The sequence below is a fragment of the Lissotriton helveticus genome, chromosome 1_1 (genome assembly GCF_964261635.1).
Source record: "Lissotriton helveticus chromosome 1_1, aLisHel1.1, whole genome shotgun sequence".
NCBI lineage: Eukaryota > Metazoa > Chordata > Amphibia > Caudata > Salamandridae > Lissotriton > Lissotriton helveticus.
In genome coordinates, this window is record NC_136057.1 from 1,911,069,060 (window position 1) to 1,911,085,117 (window position 16,058).

Sequence of the window (16,058 nt, forward strand, 5' to 3'; positions counted from 1 at the left end):
AGGCGCTGTAGGGTCAAACAGCAGGGATGGCGTAAGTGTCTGGAGGAACTGTCCCTGTCCAGTGTTCGGGGCATACAGAGAGACCAGTGCCAATGGGGACCCGTCCAGCAGGCCCTCAAATATCACGTAACAGCCCTGAGGGTCGATGCAGGTGTGTTCCAGTGTCAGTGGTGTGCCTGGTGCCACCCATATAAGGTCGCCTCTGGCGTATTCGAAGTATGAGGTGCCTATGACCGTGCACATCCAGCGCTTGCGCAGTGAAGCCAGTGTTCTCACAATGAGATGCATGTCCTGTAGTAATGCAATTGCAATCTCATGGGATCGCATGTATTGGTACCTTCGCACCTGGACCACGGTGACCACCGAAGACACAGCCCGCACGATGAACACCATCCACTCCGGATCACCGACCGACCCCTGCCCACACCACGTCTTCAACAAGGCCGACTCCACCATCGCACCCCAACTCCGGAACATCATCAACGCCTCCTTCAACACCGCCACCTTCCCGGAGAGCTGGAAGCACGCCGAGATCAGCGCCCTCCTGAAGAAACCTACAGCGGACCCCACCGATCTCAAAAACATCCGCCCCATCTCGCTCCTCCCTTTTCCTGCTAAAGTCATCGAGAAGATCGTCAACAGACAGCTGACCGCCTTCCTCGAGACGAACGGATCCCTCGACCCCTCGGAGTCCGGCTTCAGAGCCAACCACAGCACCGAGACCGCCCTCATCGCAGCCACCGACGACATCCGGACCCTGCTCGACAAGGGGGAAACAGTGGCCCTCATCCTCCTGGACCTCTCCGCTGCGTTCGACACGGTCTGCCACCGCACCCTAGTCCAGCGCCTCAGCAACATCGGTATCCAAGAGAAGGCACTGGAGTGGATCATCTCGTTCCTCGCCGGAAGAACACAAAGAGTCCGCCTCCCCCCGTTTCGCTCCGAGGCCACCGAAGTCATCTGCGGCGTCCCGCAAGGATCTTCACTCAGCCCCACCCTCTTCAACATCTACATGAAACCTCTCGCAGCCATCGCACGCCAGCACAAGCTCAACATCATCTCTTACGCCGACGACACCCAGCTGATCCTCTCCCTCACCAGAGACCCCGAGACCGCCAGAACCTGCCTACACGAAGGGATGAAAGACATCGCCGAGTGGATGAAGGACAGCCGCCTGAAACTGAACTCGAACAAGACGGAAGTCCTCATCCTGGGATCTTCGCCCTCCGCCTGGGACGACTCCTGGTGACCCCCAGCCCTGGGCACCGCACCCAAGCCAACCGACCACGCACGCAACCTGGGCTTCATCCTGGACCCCTCCCTCTCGATGACCAGACAAGTCAACACCGTCTCCTCATCGTGCTTCAACACCCTGCGTATGCTTCGCAAGATCTTCCGCTGGATCCCGACCGAGACCAGGAAGACTGTCACCCAGGCACTCGTCACCAGCCGACTGGACTACGGAAACGCCCTCTACGCCGGAACCACAGCCAAGCTACAGAAAAGACTCCAGCGCATCCAGAACGCCTCCGCCCCACTCATCCTGGATGTCCCCCGACGCAGCCACATCTCCAGCCACCTGAAGAACCTGCACTGGCTCCCCGTCGACAAGAGGATCACGTTCCGGCTCACCCACGCACACAAGTCTCTCCACGACCTGGGCCCCAAGTACCTCAACGACCGCCTGACCTTCTACACGCCCACCCGCCAGCTACGGTCCACCAGCCTCGCCCTCGCAGCCGTACCACGCATCCGAAGAGCCACCGCCGGAGGAAGATCCTTCTCTTACCTGGCTGCCAAGACTTGGAACTCCCTCCCCATCCACCTTCGGCTGACCCAGGACCATCTCGCCTTCAGGAAACAACTCAAGACCTGGCTGTTCGAGCAGTAGCATACCCCTCCCCCCAAGCGCCTTGAGACCCTCCCGGGTGAGTAGTGCGCTATACAAATGGCATGATTGATTGATTGATTATATGTCTTGACGCATCCTGCCAACCCACGCACATTCCAGGTTACGAGTGTGTAATCATTATTAGTCATTCAGTGCCTCTTGTGGGGAAAGTGGAAAGAACCCCACACATGCAGTCCCCCCGCCTAGCCATCAGGCCTATTTGCCCGCTCTATTGCCCGTCAACCATCCCGCTGTATATTATTTTGTTGAACTGCATCACATGCATTGCAAAATAACAAGTAGAAATCGCATTAAACAAAAAGAACATTCCCTGAACACCCCACCAAAGGCCGGTTTGCCAATACACTGAAATGCCATCAAACTTGTTGTAGAACAATTGCTATCTCAGCTACCAAACGTTCTGTAGGGGCACAGCTAAATTCTGTTCTAGCCTGACCTTGGCTGCCATCTATTAATCAACCAACACTAGGATATCACATAGCTCAGTCCCCCATGTTTGGAAAAGAAAACAATATGCAACTAATTAAGGCAACCCCCCAGATTGACATCTGTACAGTTTACCATGTGCTATTAATACTTAGCAAAACGGATATGCAGGGCGTCCCCCCAGTCCTTTCGCCATCCGCTGGTTAGATATGAAATCTTGTCTCAAAGTGTCTGCATACTTCAGGGCATGACCCAAGTTCGTTTGTAGTCTGTGAGGTCACCTCTGGGCCTTCTCCTTGCGGCTCTGCACCCTGTGAATCTGTTAGAGATACCAGGCGGTCCTGTCCATCTTCCGAGTCTGGTCTAGTTGACGCTGTGGGGTTGCTGAGATGTTCCGCCGTCTTTATGACCCGCGCCCACTCAGCTGCCACCTGCCTCTTAGTAGGCCATTGTATCCTGTTCCTCCCTCGCCTTCTACTTGTGCCTACTAGTTCCAGGCTGGTCGTGGGTCCCCGTTGACAGTGGGTGGAGGGTGTGCAAGTCCATTTTGGTCTAACCAAGACCAGGCTTCTTCCGGAGTAGAGCAATATATGTTGGAATCTTTGTGGTGTATAGGCAGCTTGGCTGGCTATTGCAGTGCATATTGTATCTGGTGCTTTCTCAGGCATTGCTTAACCTCTGTATAAGAGGACCTGCGATGTTGGACAGCCAGGGTGTAGTCAGGGTAGATATGCACAGTTGCATTTTCCACCTGCCAGGGTCCTCTAGATCTAGTTACTTGGAGGATGTGGAGGATGTGGTCTCTGTTACTGTAGTTAAACAATTTTGACACCACTGGTCGTGACGGATTCCCTGGGCATGGAGGGCCACCCGGAACCCCATGTGCCCTTTCCATGGGAAAAAATATTTGAGACCTTGCCTTGTAGGATTTCATTGGAGACCTTCCTAGTCCTCCACCCTGCTCGCTAAGTATTCCACCTCCTGCTGTAGGGCTTTAAGTTGGTCTGTGGCAGTGGACACTGTAGGGCGCAAGGCCGCCAGCGCCAATTCTGATCCTCCACTCTGGTCTTGAGTTTTTTGTGATTGTCCCTTAGAAATCCCATATCGACGCAAAACTTGTCTATTTTGGGCCCCAACGTGGTCTTGATGTCCAATATTGCAGCCATCAGTTCATCGAACTAATGTGAGTGATCTGGTGGAGAATTGTCAGTGGGTGCACCCTTTTGCTGTGTGCTTCCACCATTTGCTGCAGATGGCATTGTTTTAGCTTGTGGGGGATACGTTTAGTCCGAACGTGGCTTTCCCACTATATATGTTGGTACTGGCTGGGCCCTATAACGATGAAGTCACAGGCTGCGGTCTCGATGTGGAGGGCCTGGATGGGCCGTCTAGTGGTCGACAGCTCTCATCTTGTGGGGCGACGACCAGTTTCACCCTCACATCTTTGGACACAAGGTGCCACGCAACAACACCACTACAATCCAGTGACTCCGGAGGGTGGAGGGAGAAACCATGTGTGACTGCTCAAGATGCATAAGAGGTAACTGAGGGTCCAGCCATGCCAAGCGGACCGCTCTATACGGTGAATCGCCCAGGGTGTGTCTGCGGTAGATATATATCATAGTAGTGCTCCGAGTGGCTCAGATTCCAGGTTTCTACCGCCTTCAAGATGGCGGGATTCCCACCGCCTTCGAGCGACCCATCGATAGTCTCTACGTCCCCTGTGGGGCTAGCGGCCACCACAGGAGCCTCATGACAACGCTCTACGCAGTGCAAGTCTTCACGAGCAGCACGATCCTCTCCCATGTGGTCCCTAGGGCACAGTGTAAGCCGCCAGGTCCCTGGTGAGGGTAGTGCTTCAAATATTTTATTACCATTAAAATCAAGTCAAAATATTATTGTAAGCACTGTGAGGTCTGGTTAAGGGAAAGGGAAGGCGAAGGGGTAAGAATTAGAGTTAAGGTGTACTATGAGGGTTATGGAAATGGTTCTGGGGTAAGGTTAGGGCTTAGAGATGAGGTTAAGGCTCAGGTTTGGGGGTAAGATTAGGGCTAAGGGTGAGGGACAGGAGTAGCAGTTAAGTTAAGTGTTGGGAAAAGAATAAGGGCTGGGGTAAAAAAAGAGAGAGACACCACGTGTAGGGGGTTTGTTGTAAAAACTATTAATTAATATAATTATACTGCATGCAAGACTATTGATTGCCTGCTATGGTAGTTCCTTGACATGAAATCCTGTAATGACTTTCATCCATCACTGCATTTGCACAATCAGTGTGCAAAATGTACTGCCTATGATTGAGGTCCAGAATTTTCCTATTTTTGTTGTTTTACAATGATGCATTGGAATACAGGTCATTTTGTACATACGTTTCTGTGAATGCATCAAGGCAAATCCTGGTTACTTATCAATACAAGTGGACATGAACCAGAAATCAACCTATATGCATGGAAAGTCGGTAAACAGTTAGTACTTTTTTGTTTGTTTTACTGTTGCTTGATTGGTAGGGACCGCCTACGGGCCAGCCACCATCAAGGAGGGACTGGTGGAGAAAAAGAGAGGCAAACTGGACTAGACGGCAGCTTCTGTAGCTTCCTTACTGGCAGTACTCTAAACACTGACATGAAGCATTTCTACTAACTTTAAGCTGATATAATGTACTTAAGTAGTCTTTCTTCAGGCACACTGAAAACCCCATACAGAGGCTTGGCCCATCAGACACCCATACAGTCCGTCACACATTAGACTGAGACAAGGCACACTACCTCTAGCTAATGGGTACTCACAAACTTTCTCCCGGGGGCCAAAATGACAGTGTAGTTTGTGGCCGAGGGCCGCACCAGTAGGGGTGGGGTCAGTGGGGGGTGGGGTCAGTGGGGTCAGTGAGGGGTGGGGTCAGTCGGGGGTGGGGTCAGTGTGGGGGGCGGGATTAGAGTAAAAAAAACATTAAAAAAAATTAGACAATGCAATCTTACCAGACATTGCATAGCTTCATACACACTTTGACCCCAATTCTATTAAGGGTTACTTTTGGCCCACCCTTGACCCCGCAATAGCCTGCAATGGCTTGCAAACACAATGACAAGGACCAAAAACTGAGGAAAGTCAAGAGGACTACCAAGGGTTTACTTTTTATTCCTGGAGCAAACTCAATGACTGCTGAGGCCAGTCTCTCTCTCTCTCTCGGTCTCTCCCAGTCAGTCAGTCTCTCTCTCTGAGTCAATCAGTCTCCTCGCTCTCAGTCAGTCAGTTTCTGTCTCTCTCAGTCAGTCAAGTCTCTGTCTCTCTCAGTCAGTCAGTCTCTGTCTCTCTCAGTCAGTCAGTCTCTGTCTCTCTCAGTCAGTCTCTGTCTCTCACAGTCAGCCAGTCTCTGTCTCTCTCAGTCAGTCTCTCTCAGTCAGTCAGTCAGTCTCAGTCAGTCAGTCAGTCTCAGTCAGTCAGTCAGTCTCTCTCAGTCAGTCAGACAGTCTCTCTCAGTCAGTCAGACAGTCTCTCTCAGTCAGGCAGACAGTCTCTCTCAGTCAGCCAGTCTCTCTCTGTCAGTCGGTGCTCTCTCCGTCAGTCAGGTGCTCTCTCCGTCAGTCAGTCTCTCTCTGTCTCTCAGTAAGTCAGTCTCTCAGTCAGTCAGTCTCTCTCGGTCTCTCAGTAAGTCAGTCTCTCAGCCAGTCAGACAGTCTCTCTCAGTCAGTCAGACAGTCTCTCTCAGGCAGTCAGTCAGTCTCTCTCAGTCAGTCTCTCTCTTAGTCAGACAGTCACTCTCTCTCTTAGTCGGTCACTCTCTCTCTTAGTCAGTCGGTCACTCTCTCTCAGTCAGTAAGTCTCTCTTAGTCAGTCAGTCTCACTCTCAGTCAGTCAGTCTCTCACTCTCAGTCAGTCTCACTCTCCGTCAGTCAGTCTCTCAGTCAGTCAGTCGCTCTCTTTATCTTGAGTTATCTTGTATTCTTACACTTAGCCGCCAGAAGGGTCAGCTCCAGCATGGAGACTGTGCCTACTCATTAAATATGGGCAGTGATCACACCATGTAGGTGTATCAATTTATTTGTCTTTCGTTAGTGCGGTTTTCCCTACCACTGCTCAAATGTATTGTGTAAAGAGGTTTGGAGGGAACAAGCTGACTGCGGCAGAGAAAAAGAACACCACATTTCAATTTCCCACCATATCTCTCCTAAAGTGACTGTCTACACTACGTGGGAGCAATCCAGGGTGAAAATGTCAGCATGCCTTTGGCAGAGGGTGGGATCCCTCTTAGCATAGATTGTTTTGGAATATCCCCACACAGTTGGACATATAGTCATAACCCACAGGTCATGCCTTCAACACACTTGTTGTTTTCTAGTATGGTATGAGACAGGACATACTTCTTGATGAAAGGCACTCTTATGGTGTTTCATGGAGTAAACAACTCCAACCCAGGTGACGGACAGGTCAACATTGACTGGGCTGCTGTCACCATTTCTAAATGCATTTAGAATGTCTTGTTTAGCTTCAATAGCTGAGGCGATGTATATATCCTTCCTCTGCCATCCTTTAGATGCAGTGGTGGTGCAGCGGGATACTGGCAATGGAATTATGATGATTTCCATTTGAATTCCCATTACAGCCTCCCCCTAAATCAGGCCCATTCGTCTTACTTTACCTACTTTTTTTTATAGCCCATGCAATGTTTTCCTTGTAGTGGTCTGGAAAAAAAAGGTCCAATATGTTTTACTTTCTACTGCACACTGGTACTTAGAGAACTTTTCTGAATTCAAATTTGCAAGAGAACAGGAGAAAAGAACCAGCTCAACTTAAAATGACACACATCAAAATAGCCAATTGCAAAAGTTCTCTTGCCACACATATCCTTTAGAAATTTAGCTTTTTGTCATTTGTTATTACTCAATTATATAATTATTACAAAATTCATAGAACACACTTCACAGTAGCATATTTGGAGGGGAAGGAACTAGTTTTCAGTGAAAGGATATTTTTGCTAAATTATTGACAATTGAACAATGTGTTTTTATATAGACCCAGGAATAAAGGATGAAAGTTTTCTATTTATACACTGGTGTTTTCTTCCACAATACCTCTTTCCATTCTCCACTACCACAGCCCAAAAGTTATTAAATTAGTCACTTTAAAAGTAAGCAATGGATGTGCAACACACATACACACCATTCCTGTTTGTATGCATTTCCCCTTCTTTCTTTCTCTGCTGCATATCTCAGTTACTAGATGAGGAATTTGGAGTATGAGTGCATTAAAGGCAAGTTCATCTCACTTAAGTACTTTTAAAGCACTAAAATTGGTTGTTTTGAGTTTGGGCTAATTTGAGACGAGTCATTTTGAAGCACTACACATTCAAAATGGCCAACTGAGGTTTGTGTGTAAGTCGCCCTACAGTAAGTTTCATCTATGTATAATCCAACAGATTAGCCATTCTGCAGTCTGAAGCTAAGGGCAGTATTGTAGGAGTGGAAAATTGTGAGAAAATACAAATAAAACAAAACAATTTTTTCTGATTTTTAGGTGGTTGTTGTGGCGTCTGTTGTTGACAAGGACACCTATTCTGGATTCGCTCCTCTTCAGCCACAGGTAAAATCTTTAGTTTCCTTTGACAGAGGTTTTTAACTGGTATACAGACAAGATGGGTACATATTTTTAATTACCAATTTTTAGATTTATAAACCAGAAATATAGCACACATGATGACTTTTATATCGAGTAGTTGACTACAGCTCACATTTTAAATTATTCAGCTGTGTTCAATTCTTTTCATTCTAATCATTTATTAGTTTCTAGATACATTTACAAGCACATCCAATACCGCAATTAAGCATAAAACTGTAATTTCATAAATGTTCATAAAAATGGAGGGTTTGATTAAATGTGCCATGGAGACATATATAGAAACTATAAAATATCTTACTGAGCATCTTTTAAGCACATACTGATTGGCATACCTGTAAACACATTCATTCAGCCTCATAAAATCCCACAAGTGTCCCTCAAATGTCATCAAGAAAGAAACTTACCCCATTTCTAAATGAGATTCTTTTGAGGCCTTCTAAAAGATCCGTCTCCTGCTAAAGCAGTTCTATTGACAAAGTTTGTTTTACTCTTCCAGTTCTTCAACACCAAGGAACTCTACATATGAAAAACTCTATGCATATAAGTTTACGCTTATATTCATGAGGAACTTTACAAGCCTAAATTGTGAATAGACAAAAGTAGTAAAGTTATTCAAAACCGTAGACTTACATGTCCTTACCCTTTAAATTCAGGGGGTGGAACATAATAAACAAGTGTAAAGTTACTACTCATTACTTTTTACATACAGGCGGACATCTCCATAGTGTAAAGTATAGAGAAAACTTTATACGTTTATTAAAGTGTAAAAGTTCAAAAAAATGTAAAAAATAGTTTTAAGATGAAAAAGTATGTCAATAATTTAAAAATGTTTTTTTAATGTAGAACATAAAAAGTGTTACAGCATTGTTAACTTAATAATAATTACATTTAAATATTAAATTTTTCTTAAGATTTAGATAAAAAGAAATCCTACCTACAATATAGATTTTATATTAATTATGTATTAAAACATTTAAAATAAATTAAATGTATATATAGAATTAACTTAAACAAATGTATTTTTTTTAATGAAGTTACTTTAATGTTTAAAATTTAAAGAACTCGCATTTTTTATAATAAACTAATATTTAAAATTGGTATTTATATATAACAACTTTAAATTAAATTTGTTTAGATTAGAAAAAAAATGTTAAAATAAGTTACTTTCTTTTAACATTAGTTCCTATGTGTGTTTACTTTAATTCCCTGCCTCCATTATTTTACATGAGAGGGTGTTGCAGTACCAATGGTTGGCCATGTGTTGTGCTGGACTTGGATGGTTTCTGATCCCTTTTAACTGTAAAAACGATAGAAGTGCAGTTTGTGAATAGCAAAGTGCTTACTCTATTGTGAGTGGTTTCATGTGCCCCCCCATCAAATCCTCTATAACCATGTATAACCCCTCCTTACTCCTCTCTAAACCCTATCAATTAATTTGAAATGTTTCTGTTTTCCAGTCACTTTCCCCTTGCCCCTCCCACATTTATTACTAAAATATACTTATGTATGAAGAGATCTTCGCAGTCGGGATGAGATTCCTGCCCATAAAAGATAGGAATCGAAACAAAGACCTTTGCATGTAGGTTACTGAACAGCATTTGCTAATATGTTAAAAGTAATATAGTAGTACTACTAAATGTACAACAAAATGCAGTTTGTGACTAGGCCCCTAAGAGATCAAAATCATCAGACTTCTTAAGAAGCAAGAGCTCTCTCTAGCTGGCCAATTCCATACGACTAGCAAACAATTTAAAATTATCAACTTAAGACGATTGTAGTACGAAATATCAAAGATGGAATATTAAGTGGCACCAATATCGTGACCAAAATATTGAAAACCAAAGTATGAAGAAGGTAAGTGCGTATAGGTAGGTAACGATTTATTATTATTATTACCTCAATATCTATGCATATTTTTTGGCATGATATTGTGGCCACTTGATAATCAACAGCACTTTTGTTGAGGGGGCACATGGCGTTTACATAGAATCTGGAAAAATGCTAACTTCAGCCACCTAGTAAAAAAATAGTTGGTGTTCAGCAAATATCTTAATATACACCAATGTGGAGCTAGAAGCATAAAGAAAACAACTTAAAAGGAAAGCCTGGAGTCAGGGCATCCTTTTCGTTCACTGAAATGTGTGCACAGATTGTATGGCTGCCATCGATAGACCATCATATTATGGGTGCCGTATTTACTGACATTTAAACAGATGGCAGGGCAACGAGGCACTAAAAATATCCAAGTTGTAACCATATAAAACAAAATATATACTGCAAAATGGAGACACAAACACCTGATGGCCCTTAAATAATAATGACAAAAGATGCCACGAAACAAGTGAAGTACACAAGACAGATACATGGCTTTAAGTAGAAGAACTTTATGATGTGAGCATGAAGGTAAACTGGCCTGGTCATGTCAAAAAACGTGAGAGCCCATCCTCTTTGCTTATTGCAGTCAAATATTAATATCTAGACACTATAGGCACCTGAAGAAAAACTAAAGATGTGAGAGAGTGTCTGGAGCACTTGAGACGAGTATATTGCAGGTAATGCTGTGGGGACACCGAGATCTGCAAATGAGGATCCACTGGACAGCACTGGTTCCCTACAGTAACACTCTTGGGTCAAAAAGCTCCAAGAGGAAGGAGCTAGACTATGATGAAGGACATTGCATGCTTTGAAATTTTGTATTTGTATTTGTGGTGGTATTTATAGAGCGCAACGTTCGCTCCGAAGGGAGCATCTTGGCGCTGAGTTTCCTGTTATTCACACACACCGCTTTATAACCTGTTAGATGTAGGTGCTATACAAATGTGATGGACTTCACATTATACATGTCAAAGCATGTCTCCATGGTAGAGTCTATACATTTTGAACCACTTGATGAAATGGGAAATATATATTTATTTTTAGAAGAACTATTGCTACAGAGGTATCCTTTTCTTGCATTTATTTACAAAAGAAATGGTATTTTTACTATTTTCCTATGCCCGGCTATTGAAGTTAAATAATCATCACTCAGGATGCAATATGTACACTGTCATAACAGCTCTTCTTTTAAACTAACTCTCCTACCTCAATATAAAAATGATTTTCCTCTTCAATGATCGCTGGGCAACAGCAGCTGCGCTGCACCACACTAAAGGCTGCATTTCTGCCCACAAGAAAATTCAACGATTTACTTAGCATCTTGTCTACTTTAATGGATCACAAACAGCACTATCTGTTGTCTGATATCGCCTTTTGTTTCAGAATTTGAAAGCAGTTTGCACATGCAGGGCAATCTGAATAAGAAAAATTGTAACAAAAAATTACAAATTCGAAGAATGGAAAGAGTTGTTGGTTGGGAAATCAAGAAGAGATTATCAGACTATTCGCATCGTCCTCTTCCTGACAAACTGAGACATCACACCTTCCCAACAGACTCTGAAGCCCCTGAAGTATTACTTAAAATGTCCGTCTCTTTCCAGAGCTCCGCCCTTCTGCTGTCCCATAGCATCCGGATCCAGCAACATCACTTCTTGTTATCGCTTAACAAGAGCAAGCCTCAAACGCATGGGGCAAATGAGAGGGCCAAGAGAAAAAGCACCAGGACGAGGAGATTAGGGGTGGGGCCCATTACCCCAAGGACACCATACATTAACCTCGCTTCCCACCCTGCTCATTCTCTCCCTGAGAGTTGAGCATAGGCCAAAGAAAAGGCCGGAGCCAGGTGAAGTATTAGCCAAATGTACACAACCCCAACTTGGATGAAACATCCCAGAAATGAATTATACAGAAAACAGCATCATGAAGTTTGAACACCAGAAGAAGGCAATACAGCCTATCCCACCCCCACAGTAGAGTCATGAGCTACCTGCAAACGAAAGTGATCAACAGTTGTCGGGGTCTGCACACAAGCAGGAGTGGAAGGCTGGAGCAGAAGCCCAGGAAAGAGACTGCTCCAGCTTAGTGACCAACCCCCTACACCAATAGGAAAGGGCAATAGTCAACCCATAAGCAGGGCAAATTAGTATCTACATGCAAAATCAAATATAGGGCTTCACAGGCATGAAACCCAGCAGCATAAGCCAAATAAGTCAATGCAGAAGATTTCACATCAAATCCCATGGCTCTCCTCCAAAAATACTCCTGCACAAGGGCCAGTCCAAGTGAAACAATGAAACGGTTGGACAAAATATATCAGGATAGGGTCCCGAATACCAGACATTCTAAATCCCATCATAACGCCACAGTGGTGTGAAAGCCACTTTGTGTGAAAGTAGATTCCGAGAACTCTTGCCCTGTTGCTTAAACGGAGCACCTTATGAAGTTCGTAAAACAAAATGCAAATCTTAGGAAGGCACTAGTGCCCTATCTGGTGGATCTACCCAGCAATGATTACAACGTTTGTCTTACAGTTAGAGGTAGGCCTTGGAAAAGTAGTCGTGGATCTTAGCAGGACAGCTTTTCACATGAATGAATGTGTTGCCCAATGAAACTTTCAGATGTGGTAAAGGGTCTTGGTGGCACTGATAAGTCACATTATGTAGGCAGATGAGAGCATCCCACTGTTAGACCCTCACAATCAAGTGTTATACAGCACCCCATATTCAGAGACACCACTGAAAAGCTGGGCAGAGAAACCACGCTGAACATGGCTGGATAGTGATCAGAAAAACAGTATGATGAGGGACCTCCAAAAGATGCCTCTGGCTGTTTTGCCAATTAATACATGCAAAGCAACCCTCGGAGAGATACTAGGACTAGAAAATGACTCACTATGTATTTACTGTGCCAAATCGGTTGTAACGGAGGCAGGTGGGCCTACAGGGTTCTTTGTTTTGGAGGAGGCCCCCTTAGCCCTTAAGCCATGCCATTGCATGTCCAACAAATGCATGCAATGCTATGGAATGAGAAACAGTTGGACTTTGGGGAAACTCACCCTGCTTTCCCAAGCAGAAAGTAATAGAATCGCAACACTGTTGAAATTTGCGGCTATTAATTTTTTGCTACTAACTGATACTATTTAGATGTATTTTTTCCCTCTCAAAATCTCTTTCTCTTCATTTTTTACACCCAACCTACAAAGCATTATTTGCCACTGTATATTTTATTACTTCAAGTTAATGGAAAAGTGACTTACCTTTGTAAAGGCCTTATCTGGTAGAGACTCTATATAGCCGCAGAATCTGTACCTACCCTCAAGCGCCAGCTGGATCCGGAATTACCCCAGGCATCAGACTGGATCCGGAAATTGTTTTGTGAGCAGTACCCCTGCACGCCGGTAGGTGGGGTTGTTCAGCTCCATGTGGTATGGTGGCAATGGTAAGGAGCCGAAGAGGACAATTGTGCAGAGGTCTAAAGGGAGCGCACGTAAGGAAAGTGAGAACGAGATTGAGGTCCCACTGAGGCATAAAAAATGGAGAAGGTGTAAACAAATGTTGTACGCCATTCAAACACCTATGGGATTTGAAGATTGATGGCTCATCAGGCAGCCACAGAAAAGCGGAAAAGGCAGGGCAGAGAGATAGCACTTCAGAGTACCCAGAGCAGAACGCAGTAGGGCAAGGAAAATAATGAATAGGAGAACCTGGGAAAGGGGGGGGGGCAGAAAGGAAATCAACTTGTCTTTCTGTGCACCATGCCACAAATACTGCTCAGTGGCAGGCGTAAACCGTCTTAATGGAGGGCCTCCTGGCTGTTAAGATAATGTTACAGACTTAAGGCGGAAGGTTGAAAACTGTCAACTGTTGCCGCTCAATTTACACGCAAGAAACAAGAGCGTTGACAGGTTTGGGTGGAAAACCCTCCCCTGCTGCTGCACCAGAATATCCACCAGAAAGGGCAGTCTCATCAGCGGATTAATGGCCTTGCTCAACAGCTTGGAATACCAAACTCTCCATGCCCAGTCCGGAGCCACAAGAATGACTTGGGCCCGGTCGTTCCTGATCTTCTTGAGAACTCTAGGCAGGAGTGGTATGGACAGAAAAGCATACAGGAGGCCTGAGATCCACTCGAGACAAAAAGTGTCTCAGAGTGAGAACTGCCTTGGAAACTCCAACGTGGAGAACTGCTGACATTGCGCATTCACGTCGGTGATGATTAGATCTCCCGACTGCTGAAAGAGACCATGCACCATCTTCGGATGGAGACACCATTTGTGATTTGGTAGGCATCTTCAGCTGAGTTTGTTCACCCTGGACTTCAGAGAACCTGCCAGTTGCTGAACCACCAGGGATAGGCATTACTGTTCCTGCCATGTCCAGAGACAAAGGGCTTCTTGGCAATGGGACCACAACCCCACACCACCCTGTTTGTTGCAGTATCACATGGCGGTAGTGTTGTTGTGCACACCTGCACCAGCCTTCCCTGGATGGAGGGTAGAAAGACTTTTAATGCCAATCAGATTTCTTGGCGCTCCAACATGTTGATGTGGAGTCTGGCTCAGCCATGGACTAGAGTTTTCTGATCTCCACCTATCGCATATGGCCGGCCAATCCCAGGAGTGATGCTCCTGTCACTACTGTCAGATCTAGTTGGGGAAGTGAGAAGGGTCTGCCGCTGACCCAGTCCAATTCCTTAATCACCATTGCAGCTCTTTTGCAGTTCCCTCCAAGATTTGGATCATGTCAGAGATTTCCCTGAAGCTGTACCCACTGGAACTTCAGGTCCCACTGCAGGGTCTGGATATGCCAGCGGGCATGTGTCACCAGCAGGAGTCCCTGCAGCCTCACAAGCAGTCTCACTGAAATCCAGGATAGAGGCTGAAACGTCGTCATCATAGCCTGAATGTCCTGGGCTCACAGTTCTGGAAGATAGGCCCAAACCTGCACCATGTCCAGAACAGCTCTGATGAAAGGGGGAGCCTGAGAGGCAGTCAGGTGTGACTTCTGCACGTTGACAGTGAACCCCAGTGAGTGCAAGAGATCTGCCGTAGTCTGAAGGTGGGACATGACAGCCTGTGGCAAGCCTACCTTCAACAGTCAGCCGTTGATATAGGGGGAAGATTGGCACCCCTGATCTCTGCAGATGAGTTGCCACCACCAGCATCAACTTGGTGAACACCTGAGGGGCTCTGGTGAGGCCAATGGGGAGCATAGCAAACTGAAAGTGCTCATGGCCCACCGTGAACCGCAGGTAATGCCTTTGGGCAGGCAGGATGGGTATATTGAAATATGCGTCCTGCAAGCCGAATGCTACCATCCGGTCTCCTGGGTCCAGGACAAATAGGACCTGAGCTAGAGTGAGCATTTTCAACTTCTCCAGGAAGAAGTTGATGGAGGTCTAAGATAGGATAACGGCCTCTGTCCTTCTTGGGCACTAGAAAGTAGTGGGACTAACAGCCACAACCCCCTTTTGGCATAAGTACTCTCTCTATGGCTCCTTTGGCCAAAAGAGCTGCCACTTCTTGTGGAAGAAGATATAGGTTGTCCTCAGTCAGCCTGTCCTATGTAGGTGGCATGGAGGAAGGGGTAGCCTGCGAAGGAGTAGCCTCTTCAGACAATCTGAAAAACCCACATGTCTGATGTTCTGAACTTCCTGCGGAGCATGCGATGGTGAATCCTGCCACCCACTGGGCGCCCATGATGGTAAATGGGCAGACTAGGAAGGTGTGGAGGATGCAGTTGCTGGGAGGGTGGTGGACTGACCAGACTGCTGACCAACCGACCCATGGGGCATGTAGGAGCCGCATCCATGGGCACACAGAGGCTAGTAAGATTGCACACTACGGTGGCTGGCTGGGTAAGCAAGTGGCTGTACGCCGTTTCCTAAGCCATTAAACTAGGATTGAGGGTGACGAGGGGCCATAGAAAGGTGCAAGGACCTGGCCGTAGCCCTGTTATCCTTCAAGTGCTCCAGCGCTGAATCCGCCTGGTCTCCTGAGGGATGGGAGCCATCAAAGGGCATGTCCATGGGTGATGTCTGGACAACCGCAGAAAACCCAGTAGTCCTCAACCAGGTGTGGCGTCGCAGGGCTACTGTCGATGAAACCGCTCTGCCTAGTGAGTCGGTGGTGTCTAGTCCACATTGAATGTTAAACTCAGCCGCATCCCTCCCATCTGCAACAGCCTGGGAGATCACGTCCCGGGCCTCCTCAAGGACCATTGGTAGCACCTTCAAA

The 16,058-nt window shown here is 46.0% G+C and overlaps 1 protein-coding gene across 2 annotated transcripts in view; it reads left to right on the plus strand.

Moving 5' to 3' along the window:
* NCF2 (neutrophil cytosolic factor 2) overlaps nucleotides 1-16,058 on the plus strand; it is a 97,233-nt gene that overhangs the window by 35,257 nt on the left and 45,918 nt on the right. For both annotated transcript variants that reach the window (XM_078643095.1, XM_078643105.1), the window contains exon 6: nucleotides 7,847-7,912. In XM_078643095.1, coding sequence (XP_078499221.1) covers nucleotides 7,847-7,912 — 66 coding nt within the window. The remainder of the gene's footprint in view (nucleotides 1-7,846; nucleotides 7,913-16,058) is intronic.